This window comes from Melopsittacus undulatus, chromosome 1, assembly GCF_012275295.1.
Source record: "Melopsittacus undulatus isolate bMelUnd1 chromosome 1, bMelUnd1.mat.Z, whole genome shotgun sequence".
Classification (NCBI taxonomy): Eukaryota; Metazoa; Chordata; class Aves; order Psittaciformes; family Psittaculidae; genus Melopsittacus; species Melopsittacus undulatus.
The window spans coordinates 4,968,884-4,993,037 of NC_047527.1; the positions used below are offsets into that span (position 1 = coordinate 4,968,884).

Here is a 24,154-nt window from a genome sequence, read left to right on the forward strand (position 1 = left end):
TAGAAGTGACTTTTGAAAACAGACTGGTTTTTGGTAGTTATATTAGGATTTAAGTAACTAAAAGATGTTTTAAAGCTTCATTTATAAGACCTAATTATTTCTGTACAATTAAACCAATATGGCATCATCTTTTGCTTTTGAGCATTTTAAGTATCTGAAGTGAAATGCACAGAATCCACTGATTGATATCTTCAGGTTTGAAGAATGAGTTGCAGAAACACTGTTTCTGTCCTTTAGTGCTATTTTTGCATGAAGTTTGTCATTTTAAACGCCTTTGCAAAACGTGTTAAGAGTCATTTAAAGTATTTTATATTGTTTTTGGTTGTGCATGCTAGGTACTGTGCACTAGGTGTCAGCATCGGTTCATCGTCAGAACTTGATACTGCTTGTTAGTGAGATGTAGGCTTGAAGTAGTTGGTAGCTTCCAGAGTTTTGCAGCAGTTTCTTCTTGGCTCCCTGGTTTCAAAGCAAGGTAGTCATTCATGCCAGAGGGAAAACCAGTGGTTGCTTGAGACTTGTGGATATATATTGATAAGCTAAAGAAGCACATATTGGTAGTTCCTTGCCAAGTTTGTTTGAACTTTAAGCCTAACGGGGCTTTCAGTAAATTCTTCCTCACTGATTGGCAGTCTGCATATCATGGAATGAAAATTTTGTGGCTTAAAAGATCAGAGACATACAAGATAGACAGTGGTATTGATCTTCTACTTGAGTTAGTATTTTTCTTGCTTTCATAGCCAGGGATTTCAAGATTAATAATTAGATGCAATCTTACAAGGATGAAAATATTTAACTTGGTTAATCAGTAGAGTTTGGAAATGGTGTTTTTGCTTGTTTTTTTTTTTTCATTCTACAGGAGAGATGGAGAGGAGCTTTTTACAAGGGCCTGTAGGGACAGGACAAGGGGGAATGGCTTTAACTTGACAGAGGGGAGATTGAGATGAGCTCTTAGGCAGAAGTTCTTCCCTGTGAGGGTGCTGAGGCACTGGCACAGGGTGCCCAGAGAAGCTGTGGCTGCCTCATCCCTGACAGTGTTCAAGGCCAGGTTGGACACAGGGGCTTGGAGCAACCTGCTCTAGTGGAGGGTGTCCTCACCTATGGCAGGTGAGTTGGACGTGGATGAGCTTTAAGATCCCTTTAATCCAAACCACTCTGTGATTCTGTGATCATGATAAACATCTTCCATGAATTATGGAGCTGTTAGTGAGTGTTCGGAGTATTTACTCCTTAGTACTACTGAGAAATAAAGCTGGTAAAGAACTCTGTCTTTGCTGCTTTTGTTAGCTGCTGAACTTGAACCAAGCTTAAGTTCTCCTGTCAGTAAAAGCTGTCATGACTGACTATATGCAAATTCCCTGGCCTTCTTAGTGTTGGAGAAGTCTCTACTACATTTTTCCCCCTGCTGCTATTTTTTTTTTAAACTCAGCTATATGCTTTAAAATATTGCTTAAAGCCAATCCTTTTCTCTTTTTGCATTACATTTCAGCTTTCAGAAGAAGAAAAAATCCAGCGCTACAGCATTTTGTCTGAGCTGTATGAGCGGATCGGCTTCCACCGCAAGTCTGCTTTCTTCAAGCGCATAGCAGCGATGCAGTGTGCAGCCCCCAGCATCCCAGAGCCTGGCTGGAGGGCCTGCTACAAACTGCTTTTGGAAACCCTCCCTGGCTATAGCTTATCATTGGATCCTAACGATTTCAGCCAAGGTAAGTGTCTGCAAAAGTATTAGCAGAAGACTTCAGTCAACTGGCTTTCTGGAACTCATTTTCTTGAGAGATATCAAATGAAGCTAATGTCATTTACCTACCCAAACGAGCTGCGGCAAATAGCAGTTGTTTAACACTGTACCATCACTTTTTCTTAGTGTTACTTTCAAAGACAAAGTTTTAATTGTTTAAATGAATGTAATGCTGTATTCCTCCTCTTGCAGCAAATAACTGTTTTATTTATGAGAGCTTTTTCAAAATGACGTTATGTTTGACTGTACAGTACAAAAAAGGCCAAATTTTATTTTCAAGTATTTTTTTCCATGAAGTTCCTTCAACTTCTGTATCCACAATTGTATTTCTTTTGGTATTTGGTGCTGTTTGATCTTATAATGTAAGAATGAAAGAGTCTTTTACACGTATTTTTAGTGTATATATATATAGACACACATATGTATAATGTAATTATACATCTATATATATTTGACCCTATCTGTAGGTGTCAAATACATCACATTTTTCCAGAAATTAGATCAGAGTGGTGTTATCTGTAAGCCCAGCATTTGGCTAAGCCACTTTAACAGTATTTAGAGGCTAGATACCCTTTGAATTACTATTTTGTTGCATCTCTTAAAAACCAAAGGAAAGAATAGTCCATAAGAACATATGCCAATTCCTGTAGCTGTTTAATGCTGTGTTCACGTTCTTCATGTTAAGTGCTATTTCCTTCCCCATTTAGATAAGGTATATTTCAACAGTCTTATCAATGTTATCCAAAGCTGTATATAAGGTAATAATTAAAGAAGTTGTCTTGTTTTTAATATATAGTGCTGCATTTTTCCTCTAAGGGAAGACACAGCTAATATGCTGCTTGGGAACTCCTTTTGAGTAAACCTTTGTTGCCCAAAGCTTGTATTCTTTTGTACAGTGGAGTTGTTGGGGAGCATTCAGTAAATGTTGCTGCTGCAGGAAAGGAGCAGCAAGCAATGGACTGTGCATGTACTGGTGGAAAAGAGGTGTAGTATAGAACCTCTGAACTGTTTTAAATATGAATGAACAGCAGCTGGGGTATTCTTCTTCCTTTTGTGAGAGTGCATTGACAATTTCTGAGATTCCAGTTTGATGTTGGAAGTTCAGTTGTCAGTTTAGTTGTTTCTGTATGTGCTAGGTCAGTTAGCCATTGAAATAATGGAGCTATCCAGTCGATTCAGTCAAGGAAGGACATGGAAAAACCCGTATGACTAGCCGCTAGCTGATACCTTCCAAGCTCTTCAGCTCCACTGAAACAGGCATGTAGAAACCCGCTGTGTGTATGTATAGTTAGTTACTTTTAAAACTGATGTGATTTTAGCAGTCATTGAAAGAAATGATTTGTGAGAGGAGGCAGAAAATGCTAACTGGACTAGACAAAAAGATACCAAGGATCTAGGAAGAGGGGATGTGCTGGAATTGTGCCTGGATACAGCTCACCCTGAACCACCTCCTGCTTCCCCAGTCCAGAGTGAGCACACCCTCTGGGACAGGACATCTGTACACCTTAGAGGAACAAATAACATTGGCCCCAATCACAGAGGTTGGAACTCGGTGATCTTTAAGGTCCCTTCCAACCCCGTTATGCTGTGGCCTGTGAGGGAGAGGAGAAGACTGGAGTGGGACTGCGTTGGGAGAAGAAGTTGTAGAAGTTCTGCAATAAAGTGATGACATGTTTGGTGTTTATCTTTCTTATTTAACTTGACTTCATGTTACACTGAAGTGCTTTATCTGATTTTTACCCCTAAAATGGCTGTTTCAATGACATAAGGAAAGATCACTTGATAAGAACAACATTTCACACATGTAAAATAACAAGACTTATGTGCAGAATCGTAACTCTTAAGGTTTGGTTGGAGTAAATATGGCTAGAAAAGTTCGCTGAATGCTGAAGGGTGATACTAGAAAGAAGGCTCTGTAGAAGTTTATGAAGTATTGCATGCCTTGGAGTAGCTGTTACTTAGAGATTACTGCTCTTGCTTGCTACTAAAAGCATGTTAAGTTTGATGAAGGGTACTGTCTATTACTGCTTTGAAAGAGAACTTATATTGTGATTATTTTTTTCTTGTTACTGTAGATACTTTGGAAATATGAAATAATTTATAGTCTGAACCTTAGTTTTTAAAGACTGAAAATGAGCAAATGTGCTTCATGTCCTGCAGTTTTATTGCTTCTAATTGGCTTTTAATGGCCAGGAGAGAATTTAGAGAAAATACCTTTTGCTTGATATTTAAAGAGGACTTAAGAAATACTTGATTTGGATAAAAACAAAGTTTTTGTATGAAACTGTGTGTGGTGAGGCGCGGACATAGGGTGCCCAGGGAAGCCGTGGCTGCCCCATCCTTAGCAGTGTTCAAGGCCAGGTTGGACAAAGGGGCTTGGAACAACCTGCTCGTGGTTGTGTGTCCCTGCCCGTGGCACGGGATTGGAACCAAATGAGCTTTAAGGTCCCTTCCAAACCAAAGCATTTGATGAGTCTAAATCTTGTGAATTTCTTGTTCAGAAAATTTAAAAAATACGGCACATTAAAGGTTTTGTGTATCATTTTGTTTTTACTTCATGGAAAATATAACTTCATTTTCTGGTTTCTAAGGATAAATTTAGTATAGACAGGCATATATTTAGTATAGACAAGTATAGACAAGCGTGTATAACAAAAATTGCTTTCACATTTAAATTTTCCAGTAAATGCAAAGATCCTAATCTTAAGTACAAAAATTGGATTTTGTAATTATTGATTCCACTGGGTGATTCTTAAAAGTATAATTAAATTATTGCTTGATGTATAAAGGAAACATAACTTTATGATGATTTTCATCTATGATGATTTCTTTCTAAAGTATTCAATGGCTGTTTTCTTTACAGGAACTCACAAAGGATGGGCTGCAGTGCAGATGCGTTTGCTTCATGAACTAGTCTATGCTTCCAGAAGAATGGGCAACCCTGCTTTGTGTGTCAGACATCTGTCTTTCCTTCTCCAGACCATGCTGGATTTTCTTTCTGATCAAGGTATGTTTTTTAAAAGTAAGATGTTTATACTTTCTTCTGCTTACAGTCAAACAATGTGACTTTTATATGAAATATACTTAATTTGAGAAGAAATGGAAAGCACAGAAGTGGTGGAATTCTGTGTATGCTGGAGGTAGCTTATTGATGGTATTCAATTACTTTAAATATTACTGTTCCGACCTTGATATGTAGCATCTGAAATAGAAATTCCTGTAATATTTTCCATCTGTAGATTGACTCCCTCAAGCCTAATGCTGTTTCCTCTGTAAGAATTGAGACTATGATCACAGGGCTTAATTTATGCATGGATTAAAAAAAGAAGTATTATTTAAAAATGCTACCAGCTTTCATAAGTGCTTTTAATGAAGAGATTGAGAGGAGCTGAGGTTGAAAAGTAACTGCAGAAGAGTATGGTAGTTCAGACTGTATGTACCATGATTTTTCTGATGAAAGATGTTTTCTGAGGAAACATTGATTGTGTGGAACCAGAATTCATCTGAGTAGGCACAATCCTTGTCTCTGTGTTTGAGACAATGACTTTGTAGAATCTGAACGTGATGGAATTGAATTAAACCATGTTTAACATGAGCAAAAGGCTTAAGGCTTGGTGGTTTCTTTCAAAAAGTACTTTTTAATCCAGCAATAAATTTCAGTGGGATTTATTAGACTTGTCAGTGGATGCAATGAAATAAATGTGTCTGTATGACTTTTAGAAGCGGTAATGGTGTGCTTGAGGACCCCTTTGTGGGTGAGAGCCATGCAGCATTTACAAAGTCAGCTGGAAAAGCAAAAGGTGAAATATCCTTCCTAAGAAATATAATACAAGCAAGCCATTTGTCGAGCAGGTTTGTTCATCACCTGGGATAAAATGGTTGAACTAGTGATGAAAGGGGTTTTAAGAATTGCTTTTGATTCACAGTAAGCAAGGTTAAAAGTTCAATTTTTCAGTATTCCCTTGTTTTATGATAAAGAGAATATAAGGAGATAATATAAGAGAATAATAAGGAGAAAAATGTTATAGTTTCTTTTCCCTTTTCTCCTTAGTTATGGCCAAATTGGCTCCTGCAGCAAAGAAGTTTACTTCTGAGCTTTTGGCTGCCGATGAATTCCCTCTGTTTAGTGGCACAAATCAGTGGTGGAGGAAGGAGAGTAGCTGAGAAGAACTGAAACTATTATAAAGTATCTTTCTGTCTGTAGATCTTACTTGCAGGCAAAAGGTCCTTAGATATTCCAGGGCTTTTAATGAAGCTTAGTTGATGGATGTATTGGAAAGCTTGGCTGAAGACAAGGTTCTAAGCTCCTCTGCTGTGCTTGTTTACATCTGGCGCTGCTAGTCCCTAATCCTAAAAGGGTTTGAAATCTTAAAGTGAGGCATCTTTTGTGTTTCTTGTCTTCAGACATTATACGCCTCAGTAATCTATGATAACAGGGATATTTAGTGTCTTTGAAAGATCAAACTCAATGTTCTCAAGTGTGTTTGGAAAGTAGCTGAATCTTTTCATCTTTCTCTCCTGAAGACATCCAAAATAGAACTTACTGTTGTGTTTGAAGCTTTTTATTGATGGCATGTTGCTCAGACACGGTTAGTGGTGTTCCAGACTAGTTGGAGCGTGGATGACAGTGCCAGAAATGTATTTATGAGATTGGTATTGTGTGATGTTATGCAAGGGTCTGTTTAGCATAGAAAATGACTTAATGTTTATCGTTCTTTCTAAGATGTCAGAATATTAGGGAAAAATGAACCAACAAAACTCCTTCAACCTTGGATTGTGATAAAAGGACAAAAACAAGATGTTTTGAATGCTAAGGTTTATGCTACTAACTGTTTTAAGTCTGTGGACAGTTTCCCCTATAATATGAATATTTAGAAAGTGTTGTAGTTAGTATTTGTCTCTGATAATATCATGACTGAAACCTTCAGGTTTTCTTAACCAATTAAAGGTTGAATTAGAAAACTGAAGTAATACAGTAGCATTGGTGTTCAAGAATGCTGAGATCTCCTTATTTTTCTGTGCTGCACAGAAAGTTTGCTAAATTACTAGCTCCTAAGGAGAGGAAGACTCAGTCTTTTAAAACTTAAGTTTTCACCTGAACGTGTTTTTTCTTGAATCAAATAAGCGTGTTTTAAAACCTGTAATTGATAATATATGTCAAATTCTACACTTGTATTTAAAAATCAGGTAGTTTGGAGGTCATAATTAAAACCAGAGCGAATAGAAGTGAAAACTCTAGCTGGTAACTTTCAGCTTAAAAATTTGGCATTCGAACTTAATCTCCTAACCCTGTATGTCTTCAGGATTAGCTGCCTCTAGACACAGGAAAAAGAGCATTCATTCTGGTTTGTGAATCTAATTCTGTTCATTTACTAGTTGAGTTGATGCTGAGATACTGAGACTTCAGAAAACAGAAAAAATTGATTTCTTCTTCAAGCAATTTAGAAGGTGAAATGTAGTAGTTATGTGAAAGATCAATTAGTTAGCAGCTCTTGCTTCTACTCCCAGAACACAAATGCATGTTCAAAACTGGTTTGTCTTTAAAGCAAAACTTTATTGTATTTTAATTGAATGATACTTGAGAATTAGTTTAAAATACAACTTTTGTAGACGTTTACTTGAATTACAATTTCCAGCTATCCAGCCCAGCAAATCTGAATAAAAATACCATCAAGGAAATGTGAGATGTCAGTCACTATTTTAATAACATGGAAGCTAAGAATTCGATTTAAAATTAAGCTATTTAGTTACATAAATATGTAAAATTCCGTCTTCTGCTTAGGAAAAAAGAGGTACCAAATTTTGCATAAAAGCTCTAATCTCAAGCCATTATGTTTTAACGTTAACAAGCCCTTGAGAATCACTCTTCTTTAAATAAGAATTAAAATGTGCAATTGCAAAGTTGCTTGGCATTAAAACTCTCTCTTTTGCATAGTGCTTTTTGAACCATAACACTGTGTAGAGATCACACTGCATTCAATTTGGGTAAGGTCAGATACTTTGCAAAAATCTGATTTTCTTTATTGTGGATCTTTATTGATATGACTTAAAAGGACTGTGATGAGTATTGTGTAGACTATTCTGAGCTAGCTCAGCTATGATTCTAAACCCAGAGCTTCATTAGAAATGCACCTTTGATATGGTCTTAAGGTCCTTTCCAAGGCTTATGATACTGAGATAGAAGCATGCTCTCCCAGCAGTGGATGTTCATCACTTTGGCCACACACTGATTCTGCTGGAAGACATGAAATCTTCAGTGAAAGTCTTATTATAACACTTCAGCCAGAGGGCAGATGAGGTCCTGCATGTGATGAAGGACTTAGGGGTTTCTTAGTTGTAACTGGATGTTTTGTCTTGAGAAGCAAACCGTATCAGACTCCATAACGAAGGGTTTCTCTGTGTGGATTCTGACATTCAGTATACCTACTCTATGTATCTCCATACTGGCATTGCACAGAAGACACCAGAGAGTGGCTGAGCTCATTACTTGATCAGGAGTTGTTTATAGAGTTTGTCTCAGATAGCGACTGCATGCTATGCTATGCCTGGTCAGTGGGAGGATAAAAACATAGCTCTGCCTCAGGAAAAGGTTTTTGTTGCTTTCAGAGGTCCAGAGTTGAGTTTTCAGACATAACCCTTGTTGTCTGAATTTCACTGATCTGATTCTGAACTCAATGATGGCAGGATTCCATCCCTTATTGCAGTACTGACTCTTACTGGAACTTCATCTGACATGTTGATCCACACCATGCAAACTGTAGAAGTTTATAAGTTTGGCTCTAAGCTTTTTCCTCATGAAAACAACCTCTCACCATGTAGAAGATGCTTATTCTCAGCCTGTGCTGAGATCATCCTCCCCAGTGAAGTATTTCTGCCAAAATTTCTGCTGAATGCTATTTCAGTTCCCCTCAGCCTCTACATCAGTTGTGATAGACTTGTCAGTGTTGGCCGAGCAGACCACTTTGATGCCTTGACAGCTTGGAGCTGTTGGTAGCTGGAAGACCAGGGACTGCACACCAATAATCTGAGATCGCTTTCCGAACCCTTCCATCCTCTTTTCAAGATTGCAGCGCTCAGGTGATGGCTGATATGTCACCTGTGAGGTCTGTGCCTTGTGCAGAGAAATGATGAGCTTTATCTAAGGAAAAAAAACTCGTAAATCTTCTTTATCTTCAGAAGTTATGGTTAAGCCTGAACTGATCGTAATTTGATTATGTCAGACAGTGTCTGACAACTCTTAAAATACGCGTTTCTATCTCACAGCTTGAAAGAGGAAACTATGCAGTATTTTACAGGCATTTGTATTTATAGAAGGGATTGGGTATGCATTCACTTGGTGAGATTTAAATTTCAAATTCCTCTGTAGCAATATGGGAAATAAGGAAGAATATTAAACTGAGCTCATAAAAATTGACAGCTAGATCAAAAGTGAACGTGTAAATGCCTTTAAATGTAACCCTTCTGCTGAGCATATTGGTAGCAGTAAAGACCAAACTCAGTTTCTGAGGATCTTTAATTCAAACACTGTCTTGAATTTCCACCCAAACACTTGAGAAAATGAAATGAAGCAGCATGGGCACTTGGTGAGCTGTACTAAGTAGTGTTTCACTGGAGAAAGGGGTAAGAATATTCTATAAACTGCTGCAACTGTAGAACATGGAAGAATCTAAAACTGCCTCTTGATTTGAGGGACAGCTGAAGCAGTTTCTTGCTGTATATTCACGTAGCCATATCCTGTTCCCTTGTCTATGTCTTGCTATGACTTTCTCCTTTTTTCCCTGTTTGGAATGCCATAGCAAGGGTTCATTGAGCTGGTTGCTTGCCATTCCTGTCCTGTGTTTGTTCTTCTTCCCACCTTACTTTCCTTTCATTTCTCCTGTTGTTAATATTTAGGTCCCAGGAAACAAGATTACAAGTATTAGAAATAAAATATAGGATAAACAAATATGAATTCCTAATATTAGACTAAAACCTTGACAGTAGTATGAAAGAAGAGATACATAAAAGTAAAGAAGGTAATTGGAAGAAATTAAAGGAAGGGAGTATGTTTGCTGGTAGCATGGAGACTGCTTAAAGATGTCATAGTAGATTCTCAGTGAGTGTATTCTCCTTCACCATTAGAATAAATGAGAATGAAAACACAAGGGTAGTTAAACAACAGAATAAAAGCAGTTAAAGGAGAAAAACGTTTACTGTATTAAAGTGAATGTTGTGTCCAAACATAGAAAGGAGAAGGGAATGTCAATCCTGCTAAATTAAATTAGATGGGGGAGGAACATAAGCCCAGAAAAGATTTTGAGGCATAACTGGCTGAACTTACGAAAGCTAATAACTTCTTCAAACATATTAGAAGTAGGAAGCATGCCAGAACTTAAACATAATCGAAGTATAAAAAGAGATGCTCAGGGAAGATTGAGCTTATCAGAAAATTTTGATCAAGATTCACTGTTTAGGAAGAAAGATTCTGAGGTTTGGTCCTTCTTCAGAGAATAAATCTGTGGAATTCTTCCAAAGTGTAGTTAGAAATGGTTTATGGTGCAGGGTACTCTGAACTGCAAAATGATTAGTAACAAATTCAGGTACCAGATGAGGTTTAAAGATGTTAAAAGAATGGTGAAATTAAACAATTGAACTGTTAACATTTGCGTTCTCTTTGTTCTCACTTTAAAATGACAAATGGCAACTACATCTTTGCATTCCTTTTAAGAGCTCAGAGATGGATGGAAGGTCTTCTGAGGTTGATGTGGCTGCAGTGTAGTTGTCTGCGTCACCATCATCCTAATGATCCTGGCCATCCCAGTGACTCTTTTGATAGGATTCATGACTCCCTTTACACATACACAGCTATCTCAGTATTGACTAGGTGTCTGCACCCGAACTTAGTCATCAGTGCTTCTCTTCACAGATTCCCAGGTTGGAAGGGATCTCAAGGATCATCTGGTCCAACCTCACTAGGCAAAACATGACCTAAATTAGATGTCCCAGCACCTTATCCAGGCAAATCTTGAAAGAGTCCAGTGTTGTGGAATCTCTTCTCTGTAGAGGTTATTCCAATGGGTGATTGTTCTAATTGTGAAAAATTTCCCTCTTGTGTCATAAATTATAGTAAATAACAGTAGGCACATGGATAATTGGGATCTGTGGGAAGCGATTACAACATCTTTGAAGCATGACATCTTCCCAAGGAATAATGGAGCATTTAAATAAGTGTGATTTAGTTAATACAATGTTCCTAAATTAAACAAACCCAACCAGCAAACCAAAAAACCTTTTGGTACATTAATTAATGATTAGAAGAGAGAGAAAGAATCAATAAGTGAAGGAGATTATGGTGTTGAGGAAAGAGACCAGGGTTGTTTAGAAGAGTTTCCAGAGTAGACTTGGTTGTGATATTGTTTCTTCAGAGTGGGAAGTAAGAGATTCTGTGTGGAAACCTTCTCTTTTAAGCTCTGCTTACGCTGACCATTGTAAGGAAATTGCCTGAAGTGTGCGTAATGTAGGCACCAACTGCTTTGCTCTACAGTTGCTTTCCTTTTGTGCTGCAATACTTGAATAGAGACATAGCTTGTCAGTACCTCACAATGTTTAATCATAAGGAACATTATTCCCAAGTACTGCATTCAATTTAGGGCAGCATTTCCCCTGGGATCCTCTACAGTGTGTAAAGTCATTTTTAGAAAGGTAAAAAAGTGCTGAAATGAATGAAGTTTTAATCAGACTGAAGAGAGAATGTAATGCAAATTAAAACTTGATGTAACCTTCTGAGCTGAAGTGAGGTTTCCTTAACTGACACTCATGAACTGGTTTTAATGCACTGTGTTGTATTTTAATTGATGAAGTACCTGCAAATTGGTTTTGCCTCACCAATACATAGAATCATAGAATAGTTAGGATTGGAAAGGATCTTAAGATCATTAGGATTGGAAAGGACCTTAAGATCATCTAGTTCCAACCCTCCTGCCATGGGCAGGGACACCTCACACTAAACCATGTCACCCAAGGCTTCGTCCAACCTGGCCTTGAACGCTGCCAGGGATGGAGCAATCACAGCCTCCCTGGGCATGTTTCAAAAGTGAGCTAGTTTGCTTGGTCTTATGTTATTAAAATGAACTGATTTCAGGATGGAGAGTGAAATGTTCAATATAATTACCAGGGAATATTTATAGCAGCATGGTAGTTTCTTTGCCATTAATTGGAAATCTTTTCCACAGCTTCAGCATAGTGCTATATATTATCTGTGTGCATATCTATGAAAAAATACATATTTGTGTGTGTATATAGTGTAATTGAAGAGAGGTGTCACCTCCTGTGTGTTTGATGTATAGCAGTGGTACAATATGAAGTAAGAATGAATATATTAAAGCTTGAATGGAAATGCTTTCTGACATATTATAATAAAAGGCTTGGAGATTGTACATGAAGTAGGAGGAAGCCTCTTAGAAGCCACTTAACTCTTATTTATCATGGTACTATGACTTTAGCTTCTTTTCATCTAGTTCTGTGTTTTCTTCAGTTGTGTACTATGAAACTTAAGGACTGTTTTGTACTCTTGTTCCTGAGAGTTATTAATCTGCAGCACTTTTTCCTGCCTTTTTAACCCCTCCTTTATTTCCTTTTTAAATTCAAGGCAGTAGCAGCAGAGTAAAACTCTCTGTGCTTGCTTTATTCTTCTGTATCTCTCTCTGGAATTGGTGTTATCTAGAGACAAACTGGCTTATTAAATAACTTCACTCAACCTTTTATATTAAGAAGGTGAACTTCATTTTTTCCTGGAATGCATGTCTTTTAGACTATGTAGAAAGTAAAAGCCCACAATATCTATACGTTTGTGTTTCAAATAATAATCTGCTTATTCCAGGGTTCCTTGAGAAACTCTGATTCAGATCTCAGTTCAGTGGATTTATTTTTCTTGGAGTAGAATAAATAACCGAGGCACACTAAACTAGCAACAGTGCTAATGTTTAAATTCATGTATTCGCACATTAGAAGAAGGTCCAGAAAAGCTCTGGGCCAAAACCAATGTTCATTGTGTTGCCATGAAGTGGTTAAGCAAAAAATTATTGATTATATTATAAAGACCAAAAGTTTAAGTCATGTTACATGAAAGAAAACGAAGACTCCTCCAACTGGTCCAGCATTATAGATAAAGCCCACAGTCTTTCACACGTGATTTACCTTTGTTTAGACTCGTGTGTTGATGAGCTGCAGACAAAAAAATCCAGTCAATACCATATCCCAATTCATAGGTGAAACAGAATATCCATCATTACAATAAAATAATGCTTTTCTTTATGACTAAAGTTTCTTATTAAGTTGGTTAAAGTCATTAATGAAAAGAAAAGTTTCAAAATTCCTCTCTTCATGTAGACAACTCTGACTCTTAAAGAAGCCTGATTTGATAAATTGAGGGAAAAGATACAGGTGTTGAAGTGAAGACAAGTGGCAAAGTTTTTGTTCCAGAAGAAAAGATTACTTTGGGAAAGACAAACTTTAATTGATAGTAGGAAGACATGAAGAATTTGTGCTATGTTTTTAGGAGATACTATTTTGGTACTGAAAGAAGTACAGCTGTATCCTGGGCTGCCTCAAAATAAGCGTGGCCAGCAGGTTCAGGGAGGTACTTTTCCCCCTCTGCTCTTGTTGAGACCTTACCTGTAGTCTGTGGTCTGGGGCCTCCAACATAAGAAGGACATGGACCTGTTGGAGAAAGTCCAGAGGAGGTAATGAAGATGATCAGGAGGCTGGCACACCTCTGCAATGGAGACAGGCTGAGAGAGCTGTGTTTGTTCAGCCTGGAGAACAGAAGGCTTCAGGGAGAACTTAGAGCAGCTCTCAGTGCCTGAAGGGGCTACAAGAAAGCTGGAGAGGGGCTTTGGACAAGGGCGTGTGGTGACAAGACAAGGGGGAATGGCTTTAGCCTGCCAGAGGGGAGATTAGATATAAGGAAGAACTTCTTCCCTGTGAGGGTGCTGAGGCGCTGGCACAGGGTGCCCAGCGAAGCTGTGGCTGCCCCATCCCTGGCCGTGTTCAAGGCCAGGTTGGACAGAGGGGCTTGAAGCAACCTGCTCTAGCGGAAGGTGCCCTGTCAGTGGTAGGGGTTTGGAAGTGGATGAGCTTTAAGGTATTTTCCAACCCAAACCATTCTGTGATTCTGTGAGTTCTCACTCACCTTGGTGATTTTCAGGTCCAGTTGGCCTGTCGGCTTGCATGTGCAACTGGCCTTTCTAACTGGTTACCTAATGTCTACAGGTAGGAGTCTGTGACTATTCGGGGCAGTATAAAAACATAGGTAAATGATGAGATTTATGGCAGGAGGGTATACTGGAATGAGAACCTAGCACTCCTTGTGTTGCTTTCAAAACAACTTGTTCAAGTATCACATCTCTCAGTAGTTTGAAGTTACGCTTACTTGCTCCATGTATTTTTCAGAAGAACATCAGAGATGCTGTTTATTTGCTAAAAGTGTAGAAAATACCGTCATCTAATACCCATCAGACTTAATGTCATGGAAAACCAGGTGATGCTTGCCTGCGGAAAAGACCTACTCTTTTCTGCTGAATTAAACCACTATAATACTGAATTAGAGGCTTGCTCATGCAAGTCTTGCTAAGGCACTTCACTCTCCACATTATCTTGCCTGTGGTGGGAAATGTGCTGAGTATACAAGTAGGATGCTTTCTGTCCATCTGCATCTATGTGAAACTGGAGTTGAGGGACTGCCTGAAAGGTCATGAAGACGTGCGTATGTGCTATAATCCAGTCAAGCTAAAAAGTTTGTAGTGGCTCCTGTCTATGAATACTCAATTTCTACTTCAGCTTTTGTGAGGGTCTTATTGTATTCTGTGGCCTTCTGATATTAGTTTTTGCTGTAAAGAATATACTGCATGTTGATGTCAGGGTGATGCTGAAGAAGGTAGGGTGATGCTGAAGATACTGCTGGCAGCAGACACACACTGACCTTGTTTTTCTTCTCTCACTGTCTGAGGGGTCACCAAACCATTTTCTTCTTTTGTAAAGGAAAATAGATACGGTTTTGGGTGCAGAAGCTACTGTTTCTATTGCTTTTAATGCTGTCAGACTGACTTTTCTGTCTTGTTACATGTTACTAGTAGTTTATCAAGGAGATGTTGGTGTTTTTCTTCCCCAGAGATTTGGGTGGGCCAGCTGGGACTGACTGCTCCAGGTGTTCTTGGACTTCTCCTTTGTGAATATTATTTGCTGTTTTCAAGGGGGAAGGAAAAGCTCAGCCAGCACCAAAAACTCTGGGTACTAGCTTTATTTGTTAGAACATTGATTCTGGGCTTATCACCAGGGGAAGAATGGAATTCAGATGGCTTTGAGCTCTTAGTTTCCTGAGTTTCGTTTTCAGTGTTTTAATGAGTTCCATAAGGAAACAAAGTTGTTTGTCTTCCAGAGTAACTGGCAGGTCAGACTTAAAATGTTCCCTTCCTTCATTCTACCTTGCTGTAGGTTGTTCTGTAGGGCACACAGTGACTTGATCGAAACAAGGTCAACCAGTTATTTGCCAGAGAACAAACCCATTCTTAATATTTGACTTAGTTTTTAATGGGTAATGACTGAAACTCAGTCTGAGTATTTAAAATCTGTTAAAATATTAAAGAGCTAAAACGTACAGTTACAGCAATTGCGTTCATCTGATTTTAGCTGTTACCTGCCAAGTCATGAAATGCTCTTTGTGTGATACTGTTAAATCAGTTACTGAAGTGCATAAAAATACTAGTCTGTAACTGACCTTCCTTCCTTGTGTGTTTTTTCCATGGCTCCATTATTGTGACATACTGCTTCATGTTATTGTGAAACTAGCAGAAAATCTCTTCTTTTTCACATTTAGAAGCTTTCAGTCACAAATGTGCGCTAACTCTGCGTTCAGATTTTTGTATTCTCACATTAGAAGAAGGTCCAGAAAAGCTCTGGGCCAAAACCAATGTTCATTGTGTTGCCATGAAGTGGTTAAGCAAAAAATTATTAAGAATATTGTTGGAATACTAAGTTGTTAGAAGCAGCCAAAAAAAAGGTAATGAAACCAGTTTGGTATAAAATGGGGAAATTGTGCTAGGTTATACTGAACAAACATAAGTATGTGCTCGAGTGGCAGCACTGGCTTTGACTTGACTCGGTTGGATCTTTGATTGAGTCAGGAGAAAAACTGGAAGAAATAAAATGCTGAACGTAGTTATTTCTGATGAGAAAATAACCCATCATTTGTTACTCAGTATATGACTCCCTGTAATATACACAGGTGAGTATCCAGTAGTGTTCCCAGCTGCAGAGCAGGCTTTTAAAGCTGTGAATTCACAGGTGAAAGGATCAAGTGATAATTGCTTTACTGCTGACATATACACCCATGAAGACACTAGGTGGGTGAAAACCTCCAAGAGTAGCTGTTTTCTCTTTCTCCTTCACAAAGAGAAGGATAAGTACTGGTGATAACTGTTCAGTCATAGATAGTAATCTAAACAAGAGGTCAGGAAGACTTGGTAGTAGAATAGATTCTCTTGGGAGGTTTGTGCAGTATCTGATTGTGTCAAATACGATGACAGCCAGGCAGATGCTAGAAGAATTCAGAGCTGTTAGAAGGTAGCAGTCTGTAGCAGGTTTTTGGCAGCTATTAGGCTTTTCAAATTTGACTTAGTAAGGAAGTTTGAATCATACTTTCATATCACAGAGGTCGGGTAGCAGAGGTGCTGAATGGAGAAAGGCTGGAGAGGGACTTTATACAAAGGCATGTAATGATAGGATAAGGGATAATGACTTTAACCTGAAAGAGAGGAGTTATAGATCAGATGTAAGGAAGGAATTCTCCACTGTGAGGGTGGTGAGACAATGGAACAGGTTATCCAGGGAAGCTGTGGCTGCCCCATCCCTGACAGTGTTCAAGGTCAGGTTGGATGGGGCTTGGAGCAATTTGCTGTAGTGGAAGGTGTCCCTGCCCATGTCAGGGTGTTGGAACTGGATGATCTTTAAGGTCCCTTTCTATCTAACCTGTTCTGTGATTCTATAAAGATTTACTTTTAGAAGTGGCTCTCGAACAAGCTCATGCAGCTCTTCCTCTTCTGTATCATGAATGCATCTAGATATGTCCTATTGATGTAGGTTCCGTTAGCATCTTAGCTGACATGAGGTGCAAAATAAAAAGTAATGGAACTGCTGGCTTGGTAGCAGCATGTGCTAAATGGCATTTCACAAAGTATCAGTATAGGAAAATGTCTTGTTTTAGGCTTGTCCTTGCAGAAAACATGCTGAGCTTCTGTGAAATAGAAATGTGACTCAAATCTATAAACAAATTAGTTTTGCAGGTGGCAGCATTCTTTCTTTGAACACAATAATTGACAGTGTTTAACACTAGGAAATGAAAGCCAGTTCTCCAGAATGACAGACCTCTAGTTTGATGCAGAATTAAGCTCATACTGTAGTGTTGTCTTCATCTTTCTTGGTAGCTGTGAGCTTTTCATTTCAGTGTATTTTACTTGTACTTTATGCCCTTGCTCACCTAACATGGAAAATAGCAACCTAAATGCTGTAGCCTAAAAATCTTGTTAAAACACTCAGTGTTGAACCACAGTTTCTGTCTGTGCTACACTGATTTGAATGTATGTCTATGTCTGGTAGTGTTTTTTTTTGGGAACATTTCCTACACACAAATAGAATGTGGTGAGTGGCTCAAGAGACAGTTCAGTGAAGCATAGAAGAAATTTGTTAGATATGTGGCATTAATTTCATAGTGAAGGCAATTACAATCAATGTGTATTTACTTTGAAAGAGTACTCATGGCCTTAGAAGTGTACAGGCTACGCTGGATTGATGTGGGCAGCACTAAAATTGATGGATGTTTGTGCCTTTCCAGGTGTTTGGGGCAGTGACATGGTTTACTGGATACGTTTCTCTCACATTTTTGTCAGTCCTTCCCCTCACAGCTGCTGTGCAGGTCTTTTTCATAGAATCATAGAATAGTTAGGTTTTACCCATTCTTAGGGTGGTGAGACCCGAGCATGGGATGCCCAGAGAAGCTGTGGCTGCCCCATCCCTAGCAATGTTCCAGGCCATGTTGGATGGGGCTTGGAGCAACCTGCTCTAGTGGAAGGTGTCCCTGCCGGTGGCAGGGGGTTGGAACTGGATGAGCTTTAAGGTCCTTTCCAACCTGAACCATTCCATGGTTCCATGATTCTTAAATGTTAACCCAGCCATGCCACAAGCATAGCTGATGGGCTCAGCTTTGGGCAGTGATGAGTCTGGTTTGGGGTTGGCTGGAGCTGGTTCTTTCTGACATGGAGCTACCCCTGGTGTCTTCTCTCAGATACCACCCCTGCAGCACCCCTCATTACTAAAACCTTGCTGCATAAACCGACTACACTTGTCTAAGTAGTATTTTGGAAAGCAGTATTTGCTAGCACCCTTCCCTTTTCTATTTTATCCTTTAGTATTTTGCTCTCTGAAGTGTTTTCTAGAAACAGTTCAGTTATTGCATAGTTACTTTTCATTGGTAGCACATAGGATCATGTGGAGGAATGTTCACTGTACTTCAGAGTGTAAATACATGCAGCCCAGAAAGCCAACCATATTCTGGGCTGCATCAAAAGAAGTGTGACCAGCAGGTCAAAGGCTGCGATCCTGCCCCTCTGCTCTGCTCTTGTGAGACCTCACTTGGAGTATTGTGTGCAGTTCTGGTGTCCTCAACATAAAAAGGACATGGAACTGTTTAGAGCAAGTCCAGAGGAGGCCATGAAGATGGTCAGGGGACTGGAGCACCTCCTGTATGAAGACAGGCTGAGAAAGTTGGGGCTGTTCAGCCTGGAGAAGAGAAGGCTGCGTGGAGACCTTGGAGCAGCCTTCCAGTATCTGAAGGGGGCTACAAGGATGCTGGAGAGGGACTCTTCATCAGGGACTGTAGTGATAGGACAAGGGGTAATGGGTTCAAGCTTAAACAGGGGAAGTTTAGATTGGATATAAGGAAGAAGTTCTTTACTGTAAGTGTGGTGAGGCACTGGAATGGGTTGCCCAGGGAGGTAGTGAATGCTCCATCCGTGGCAGTGTTCAAGGCTGGATTGAATGAAGCCTTGGGTGACATGGTTTAGTGTGAGGTTTCCCTGCCCATGGCAGGGGGGTTGGAACTGGATGATCTTAAGGTCCTTTCCAACCCTACTTATTCTGTAATTCTATAATTCTAACAGAAGCTGACATCAAGTAATTTGTTTCTCTTCTTAGCAGGGCTTGTTCACATAACAGTGCTGTTTCTATTAGCCATAATATGCTTGAGGCCAGTTGTGTTGGGTATTTATATTTACTGTATAAATTGTAAGAATTTTTCTTTTGACAATGAAAACTAACAAAAAGTAGATATAAACAGACTTGAAAAATCCTGACAAGGCCAGAAAACTTTCTTGCTTAAGGTTGTTTAATTGTATTTGATCCATTCATTAAAACGTCTGGAGCATTGTATATAAACATTAGTTGGCATTCCATTAGAGTTACTTTGTATTAATAAAAAAAAATCCCAAATAGAACTTTTGGTCATAACTTGATCTTAAACTTTTGTTGCATGTATATTAGAAATTGGTTTTTAACTTTATTTTCAACAAATTAATTTTCTAGAAAAGAAAGATGTAACACAGAGCTTGGAGAGCTACACAGCAAAATGCCCTGGTACAATGGAATACATCACTCTTCCAGACGGTTTGAAGTTGCCTCCTGTTCCATTCACCAAATTGCCTATTGTGAGGTAAGACTCCAAAATACATTCTCTAACTTTTGCACAGTACTTGTCACATTTTAAATATCCTGGAAGGATATAGACTTCAGTAACAGTTGCTCACAGTAACATGGCAAAATGTCAAAATGTCAGCTTGTTTTGAGAAGTTACTAGGCAAAAATAGAGCCTTTGAGTAAAAAATACTTTCTGTGGCCTTTAGTTTCAGAGGAGAGTAGGTTTTTTTTGTTTTAAGTTGTCATTCAAGAGTTTCTGATACAGCTGAGATCTGCAACTGAGATTTAAGTTAGATACCGATCATACTGAAAGTCCACAAGTTGAATGCTGTCTCTATCTGTTGAGCTTGGAACTCAGCTGGAACCGATGCTTTTTGTAGCTGTTCCTTTCCAGATGCTGCATTTTGAAGCTGGCACCTTCACAGGCCAGTTCTACATCTGTGTTCTCTTTAGGGCCTGAGTGCCAAAGCACATCATGCAGTCAGTCCTATGAATAATACTGTGTTTAGGTTAAAGCCTAGCATGAAGTGTTAGGGTCAGAGAAAGAAAACAGCTATTGGGCATCAATGATAAAAGGCTAAAAAAATCTTTGTCAATAAGTGGCTTTCTTGAAGAAGAGATTTTTTCTATTCATAAAAGATATGGTAGAAGTTACTGAAAAGAGTTCTTATACAGTTTGAAGTTCACAGAGGGATGTCCTCAAACATTCTATGAAGCAAAAGTTCTAATATCAGAGAACATAGGAGATAATAAGGTGCATAACCAAATACTGAAAATTATATTGATTTTTCAGATCTTAGTTCTTGAAACCATAGAATCATAGAATAGTTAGGGTTGGAAAGGACCTTAAAATCATCTAGTTCCAACCCCCCTGCCATGGGCAGGGACAGCTCACACTAAACCATATCACCCAAGGCTTCATCCAACCTGCTCTTGAACACTGCCAGGGATGGAGCTTTCACAACCTCCCTGGGCAACCCATTCCAGTACCTCACCACCCTAACAGTAAGGAATTTCTTCCTTATATCCAGTCTAAATCTCTGCTGTTTAAGTTTCAACCCACTACCCCTTGTCCTATCACTACAGTCCCTAATGAATCGTCCCTCCCCAGCATCCTTGTAGCCCCCTCAGATACTGGAAGGCTCCTATGAGGTCTCCACGGAGCCTTCTCTTCTCCAGGCTGAACAGCCCCAACTTTTTCAGCCTGTCTTCATACAGGAGGTGCTCCGGTGGCTCCCCTGATCATCCTCGTGGCCTCCTCTGGACTTGTTCTAACAGTTCCATGTCCTTTTTATGTGAGGACACCAGAATTGCACACAATACTCCAAGTGAGGTCTCACAAGAGCAGAGCAGAGTAGAGGGGCAGGATCACAGCTTTTGACCTGCTGGTCACGCTCCTTTTGATGCAGCCCAGGATACGGTTGGCTTTCTGGGCTGTAAGCGCACACTGAAGCTGGCTCATGTTCATTTTCTCATAGACCAACACCCCCAAGTCCTTCTCCGCAGGACTACCATGAATTTCCTTTTTGCCCAACCTGTAGCTGTGCCTGGAATTGCTCCGATCCAGGTGTAGGACCTTGCACTTGGCATGGTTAAACTTCATGAGGTTGGCATCAGCCCACCTCACAAGTGTGTCAGGGTCCCTCTGGATGGCATTCCTTCCCTCTAGCATATCAACAGAACCACACAGCTTGGTGTCATCGGCAAGCTTGCTGAGGGCACACTCAATTCCAGTGTCCATGTCATTGACAAAGAGATTAAACAAGACCGGTCCCAACACTGATCCCTGAGGACACCACTCGTTACTGATCTCCAGCTGAACATTGAACCGTTGACCACAACTCTTTGAGTGCGACCATCCAGCCAGTTCTTTATCCACTGAGTGGTCCACCTATCAAATTGATGACACTCCAATTTAGAGACAAGGATGTCATGTGGGACAGTGTCGAACACTTTGCACAAGTCCAGGTAGATGACATCAACTGCTCCACCCCTGTCCATCACTTTTGTAGCCCCGTCATAGAAGGCCACCAAGTTGGTCAGGCAGGATTTCCCCTTAGTAAGGCCATGCTGGCTGTCACCAAGCACCTTGTTGTTTTTCATGTTCCCTAGCATGCCTTCCAGGAGAATCTGCTCCAGGATTTTGCCAGGCACAGAGGTGAGACTGACTGGTCTGTAATTCCCCGGGTCATCCATGAAAATGCATATTTTATCCTATGGCCACTTTCTGTTACTATGTTCTAACTTAATAATTTCTTTTTACTGAAGAAAGAGACCTTGTCTAACTATCTGTAGTGCACTTAATATGATAGGTCTGTTCACGCTAACCATGTTGAGTGGGAGGTGCTCGCTTGAGGTGTTCACTTAAGGTGCAGGTTTGACCAGAACATATAGCTGGCTGTGGGCAGATGGAATTGTATCTGGAATAGGAATGGTCACACCACTTCTAGTGTCCTGGAAAAGAGTGTTTTATATCCTGGTTGGAGCAAGTACAAAGCTGTGCGCTGACTGACCATCTGCGTCACCCCTCTTTTAATACATACTCACAGAGTATGTCTTCCTTGATGTCTTCCAGCATTATCCCCTCAGTGTATTCAGTTAGTGCTGACAGGGCATCTGGGATGACTTTACAGATACCTGCTTTGCATTGCCTCCACTGTGTTTCAGTGGTGCAGTACGTACTTTGGAGTTGCACCTGGTTTTGGCTTCTTGGTTGGAAACCATGCAATGTGGACATATGGTCCCAAAATCCTAACTGTTAGAACTAAAGCTGTGTATTACAGTGGAAATGTTAGTTGACTAATTTATTATCAGCTGACCTTGGAGCTGATTTAGTTTCAGAAAAAAATCTATGTATAGAGCTAAGCTAATCATATTTGACCACCCTAGATCATATTTGCAGTCAAGGCACATAAGTAGTTGTTTCCAGGTTTTTCTACCATAATTTAGGTGTCTTGTTTAGGATGAGTTGAATTAATGGCCTGTGTGGACTGTATTGTTCCATTTTCCATTGGCTTTTTGGTTGGGTGGCCTGTAGCAGACCCCCATATAACATCGTCTGTCTTTGCCCTCCTTTTAACCCTGATCCATAAGCTTTTGGTTGGCACCTTTTCCATCCCAAAGCACAGCTCCATGCACTCTAGGTGGTCACTGACATAGAGGGCAACACTCCTCATCTCTTCTGCCTTCCCTTCCTGTAGAGTCCATATCCTTCCTTCCAGCACTCCAGTCATAGAAGGGATCCAAACATGCCAATAAGATCATAGCTCTGCAGGGCTTGCATATGTCTCTAACTTGTTGGTTATTCCCCATGCTACGCACATTTGCATAGAGGCATTTATGTTTGTATGCTGAGAGAAAGGGACAGGCACATTATCTTTGTTATTCCTAGGCATAGTTTTAACAAATTACTCACTATCCAGGTGCTTCATTTACACCTAGCTGCACTCAGAGCACTGAACACAGTTGCTGCTGTTTTGCCATGGGGTGAGGAGCCCAACATCAGCAGTATTTAACAGTGAAGAGTTTCTGTTTGTGCTCTTCTCCTCTTCTCCCTTTTCTTGTCTTGTGAAAGTTCTAGAAAAGCCATAGTGATACAAATTGGTAATCCAACAAATTGCTAGTTGTGTCTATATATAAAGTGTCTGTTTACATCTACACAGCAGATGGAGCGTGCTGTAGGGTTGTCCAGCTAGTTGGAAAATAGCCATGGTGCAGGAGTGCAGGGCTCTTTCAGCTAAACCATGCTAATATTTGAGGCAAAAATTATAAGTGTGTGGAAAGGTGGTTTTGGTCATTGTTGGATGATCTAAGTTTATGATTCAATCCACGCTAGAGCCCTTTAGAAACATCCACAGTCTTACTGACAATGATGTCTTTTGTTTAATGTTGACATTTCATGGTCTACTAGTTTTTAATCCATTTAATAGGAGTACTTAATTTGAATGCAGATTTTTTAATCAAAATACTGTCAAACACTGAAATGCAACAGTGAAATTGGAACATAGTCACACTGTTACCTTTTTCTCCCCGCTTGCCTATAAAGCAATAGAAGAGATATGGCTTGGCAAAACTTTTGTATTCCATTACTCATGTTAACCTAGTATGTAATGTCTACCTGTCCTTTATTTAAGTATAGTGTTCCTTACAGTCTTTCATTTTTTGGTGTGCATCATGTTTTTTAACTAGGTGCTTGGTCATATCACAGGATGCTTTGAGTTGGAAAAGACCTTAAGATCATCCAGTTCCAACCCCTTGCCATGGGCAGGGATGCCTCACAGTAGACTGTGTTGCCAAAGGCTCTGTCCAGGCTGGCCTTAAACACTTCTGGGGATAGATATCATAATTTTTTTTGGGCAACCCATTCCGGTGCCTCATCACCCTCACAGTAAAGAACTTTGTCCTTATATCTAACCTGAACTTTCCCTGTTTCATTTTGAACCCATCACCCCTTGTCCTATCACTACAGTCCCTTGATGAATTTTTATTTCCTTCAATGAAGCTTCATAAATTAAAAGCCTGTTGAATTGGGAAGTATTCCATTATAGCATAGTGTGAAATCATCATCTGGTATTTTCTCAAAACCCAGAATAATTTATTGTCTTTCTGTTCTAATAGATAAGAATTCGCTCTTCCTATTTTCATAACTTACCTGTTATTAAAACTCATTTTCTTGCTGATATACTTAAATGAAGAAAA

General features: G+C 39.6%; 1 protein-coding gene across 1 annotated transcript in view; it reads left to right on the top strand.

Annotated features, from left to right (window-relative positions):
- Positions 1–24,154, top strand: part of TRAPPC9 (trafficking protein particle complex subunit 9) — a 500,739-nt gene that overhangs the window by 23,009 nt on the left and 453,576 nt on the right. The window contains exons 8-10 of the mRNA XM_013128134.3: positions 1,487–1,703; positions 4,599–4,742; positions 19,346–19,472. Coding sequence (XP_012983588.3) covers positions 1,487–1,703; positions 4,599–4,742; positions 19,346–19,472 — 488 coding nt within the window. The remainder of the gene's footprint in view (positions 1–1,486; positions 1,704–4,598; positions 4,743–19,345; positions 19,473–24,154) is intronic.